The 4,329-nt window shown below is 44.0% G+C and overlaps 1 protein-coding gene across 3 annotated transcripts in view; it reads right to left on the bottom strand.

The window, feature by feature from the left end:
* INVS (inversin) overlaps positions 1–4,329 on the bottom strand; it is a 262,266-nt gene that overhangs the window by 247,641 nt on the left and 10,296 nt on the right. The window contains exon 3 of one of the 3 annotated variants that reach the window (XM_019509166.1): positions 2,866–3,002. In XM_019509166.1, coding sequence (XP_019364711.1) covers positions 2,866–2,971 — 106 coding nt within the window. In that variant the 5' untranslated portion in view covers positions 2,972–3,002. Of the gene's footprint in view, positions 1–2,865; positions 3,117–4,329 lie in introns of those variants that run through there. The other 2 variants (XM_019509165.1, XM_019509164.1) reach the window with 2 other exon arrangements.

Here is a 4,329-nt window from a genome sequence, read left to right as displayed (position 1 = left end):
GGGGGGGGTTGGGCCAGGGTGCACTTGGGGTGGGCAGTGGTAGCAGTGCTGGGAGCGGGGGCTACGGTGAATTTTGGGGTGGCTGTAGAACCTGACCATAGCTACCCTCCAGCACTACTGCCGCCTACGCCGAACATAGCCCCAGCTTAACTCCCTCGCCAAGAAGAGCTTGGCACAGCCCTGGGCCCCAACCCACAGTGGTACACACCCCCATGCCCTCCTGGGGTGCAAACAGTGGTGGGAGACCCCCATACCCCCCAGATGAGCTATTTCCAGCTCCGTCCAGAGCTGTGCTCTGACCCATCCTGGCTGGGCAACCCCAGCCCCAGCCCCCTTGACAATTTTTTCAAAGATGTTTCCCAGGACCGAGGTCAGACTGACCGGTCTGTAGTTTGCAAGGTCATCACACTTCCCTTTCTTACAGATGGGTACCATGTTAGCTCTCTTCCAGTTGTTCAGGACCACTCCTGAATTCCACAACTCTTCAAACAGCTTCGCCAGGGGCCCTGCTATGTGCTCAGCCAGTTCTTTCAGGACTCTCGGATGCAGGTCATCTGGCCCAGCAGACTTGAATGCATCCAAATGTTCTAAGAGTACCCTCACTCTTATTCAGGACTGATTTCATGTGGAACGTTGTCTTCCCCATCTTTCTTGGGCCTCTGGACAAGTGAACATCTACTGTCTGATTTCAGGAATACCGATGTGAAGTAAGTATTTAGGAGCTCTGCCTTTTCACAGGGATCAACTGTGGGCTGCTCCCCTGTATTAAGTAAGACAGTGGAGCTTGATTTTTTCTTGCTCCCTACGTAGCTATAGAAGGACTTTTTGTTGTCCTTTATTTCGGTTGCCAGCATGCTCTCCATGCCTGCCTTGGCTTTCCGTGTCTCATACCTGCAAACCCTGGCCATAAGTTTGTACTCCTCTCTGGATGCTGAACTATTTCTCCACCACTTATATGCTGATTTTTTCTTTTTCAGAAATTCCCTAATATGAGCCAAGCTGGTCTCTTTGCCCCTCTCCCGCTTTTTGACTGTATGGGGATGACCTCTTTTTGAGCATGAGACCTGCCCCCTTAAGGAAGCAACACCAATCCTGAACTTCTGAATCATCCAGTCGCTGGTTATGGAGGGCCTTTCTGAGTAGTCTCCTGAGTTTACCAAAATCTGGACTTCTGAAGTCTAGGACTTCTGTTCTACTGACTGAATTCCCAGTTTTTCGGTGGATGGGGAACCTAATCAAGGCACGATCACTCTCGCCCAGAGGACTGCCAATCTTCAAGTCACCTACCATGTCTTCCCCTTTGGTCAGCACTAAGTCCAGTGGCTTTATCCCTAGTCAGTCTTTCCATAGCCTGTGTCAAGAACAGGTCATCAATAGCTGCCAGGAAGTTGGCCGACCTGCTGAAGCTGGCTGAATGGTCTTCCCAACAGATATCAGGGTGGTTGAAGTCACCCATGACAAGCAGGTCTTTAGTGCTGGCTGCCTCAGTCAGTTCCCTGGAGAGTACTTGATCACTTTCCTCTTCTTTGTAGGAAGGTCTATAGTAGACTCTCAACATCAGGTCCCCCTCTCCTGAGTCCCCTTGTATCTTGACCCAGAGGGTCATTATATTGATGCCAGTACGATATGGGACCGATGTATCGGTGCACCTCTACTTGTTTTCTGATAAAAAAGTTTAGGCACCTAAATCCTGCCCATCTTCCACTTGAGCCCAATCAAAAACAATAAACATCTCCCCCATATGTAAGCTCTGTGAGAAGCCCAATTTGGTAGGAATGCCACATGAGGCTCTGGGCCACCAGCTGGACAACACTCATATGAAGGATGGGTGCAAGCACTTCTCTGCCTCTTCTGGTTGTATCCAAAAAAAGCAAGCCAATCATCTGTACTCAAAAGGACAACTTAAGCACTAAGGCTAGGCCATCACGAATCCCATTCCTAGGGACTTTTAGGCATCCAAATCTTGAAGTGATATGCACAATCCCGAGTCAAGCATTCAGGTTCTATATACAATCCTGAATGTTACTCCAAAAGCTGGGTCTGTAAAAGTCTTTTTGTGACTCTAAACTTCAATACTGTGGTACTTCAAAGGTCTTCACCTTCACTGAGGTCCAAAAACTTCGTCTGGCCCTCTGAAGTATTGAGCAAGTGGAACTTCCATTGTCTCAACAGGAGCTGCAATTTAGGAATCTTAGAGACTGAAACCCAAAGCCAAGGATAAAAGTTGTAAAAGAAAATTTAACAAAATTAAATTTCCTAAGTGCAAAATATTTGCCACATTTTAAAATAATAAACTATAGGCTGTATGTTCCTTGGGAAAAAAAATGGAGGATGAAATCCCAAATCCACTGAATTCAGAGACACCAAAATTTCCCGTTGTGTCTTCTCTGTGTTTAAACTGACATAGCACACTATAGATACTAATTAACAAACAGGGTTTTTTGCTTCTTGAGATTTTTTTGCAGTAAGAAAACACTGACCTTTGTACACAGAGGACTTGGCTGGAGAAACTGTTACCAAACCTCCCATAAAAGAAGATTCTCCTGACTGAGAACAAGCTGAAATTTCAGCCCAAAGGGCAATTTTTTCAGAATATTAAATTCCATGGAACAGGAGTCTTCAAATAATATACTCCTTAATCATATCAACTACTTAATTACAGTGATAGATCTTTATTGCACATTTTTGCTTAACAACATCAAGCAAAGGCAGTAGATAATAACACCTGTATAAAATGCATCCAATTTTTATGGAGTGTACTTCCATTTTAAGATCAGATCAAGGAAAGTAATACTGGGAATTAAAAACAGCAAAAGCCTGAGATTTTAAATCATTAAGACGCACTCTTGTAAAGAAAACATTTACCTGCTATTAGCTTTTGGAGGGTGCTCTTATCTCCATTAACAGCAGCAGCATGAACTTGAGATGCTAATGAGGAATGATTGAATAGCCAGTTCTCTGAAACATTCATACTCTTTCCAGGTATTGTCACAGGCTGGATCTGCATCAATAACATTTTAGTAAGAATGATATAGTTTTGAAAACACGACTGATAGTTTAAAAGACTATTCAATCCAGACTCAACTAAATTATACATCAGAGAATTATTTATAATAGTCTTGTTGCCTCAAACAGCTGAACAAAATACATTTAAGGATTTTTATTACAAATGCTCCAATCAGCAAACAGCCATCTTTTTTCCAACACTTAACATTTGATATGAACAATACACATAATCATATTATTCCAAGTGAAAACATTATCAAAGGTAGTGTTTTTCAAGATCATAGCCTGGGATGCAGAGAAAGACTGTGATCCATCAAGAATCATACAAAGTTAGCAACAGACTGAGAAATTTAAAACAATTCTCTAAGTCAGTGACTTGCTACTGTCATAAAGTCATGTTCCTACAACCCCTCAACAACAGGAAATAATTCAGTTACTGTCCTTCATGCATCTTTTCCAGTTTCTCTCTTAGGCTCAGCTCTTTTGGAAACTCTTCACTACTTGAGCAATTATAATCTGCTGAGGATATTGTTCCAGTGGATAGTAGGGAGTGTTCCCAGAGGATGTTTTTGGAGGTGAAACCAGAAGTAACAGTGCTGTAGCAACAAGCAGAACCTTCAGTTAGTGCTGTCCACCACACTGGTTACTGCATGGGATGTTACCATGCAAAAAGGGAGGGAATCCTGATTGACAGCTAATATAGCTACTTTTCTGAATGATACCATATTCTACAGCAGTGGCTCCCAACCTCAGGTCGCAACCCAAATTAGGGTTGTGGGGGAGGGGGGGTTCCGCCCCTTGCTGTGCCCCTCCCACCTGCAGGGCTCTCTCGAAGCATGGTCCACACAGCTCTCACAGCTGCTGCCCCCCATGATCCCAGCCCAGCCTGGGCCCTGCTGGCACCACCAGGCACGAGTGAGTCGGTGGCAGGGGTGGGGGTCATGACCCAGATTTAGGGTTGTTGCAAAAAAAGGTTGGGAGCCACTGTTCTACAGGGTGTGTTCAGTTTCAAGAAAGGGAGGACAACTCTTGAATTTCCAGAATATTTGCTTGTGGTGCATGTTACACCAATGTACTCCTACTCCTGTACATTTATAGCTTTGCTGCAAAATATTTGAACATGGACTATAGTTCTGGATTACAGTTAGTATATTTAAAGTCATAAAGTTCTTAATGCTGTGGTGGCCAATCCTCAGCATTCTTAGTACTGATGACTCTGAAACTCATGCTAAGCTCAGGCTTACTTACAAGAGTTAAAATACAGAATACTGATGCTAACTACATAATGCAAGAGGATGCGAGTTCATGGCTAGGCCATCTGAG

Source organism: Gavialis gangeticus, unplaced genomic scaffold, assembly GCF_001723915.1.
Source record: "Gavialis gangeticus isolate Ggan-Ray unplaced genomic scaffold, GavGan_comp1, whole genome shotgun sequence".
In the NCBI taxonomy this organism is placed as follows: Eukaryota; Metazoa; Chordata; order Crocodylia; family Gavialidae; genus Gavialis; species Gavialis gangeticus.
This window is presented reverse-complemented; position numbering and strand designations above follow the sequence as displayed.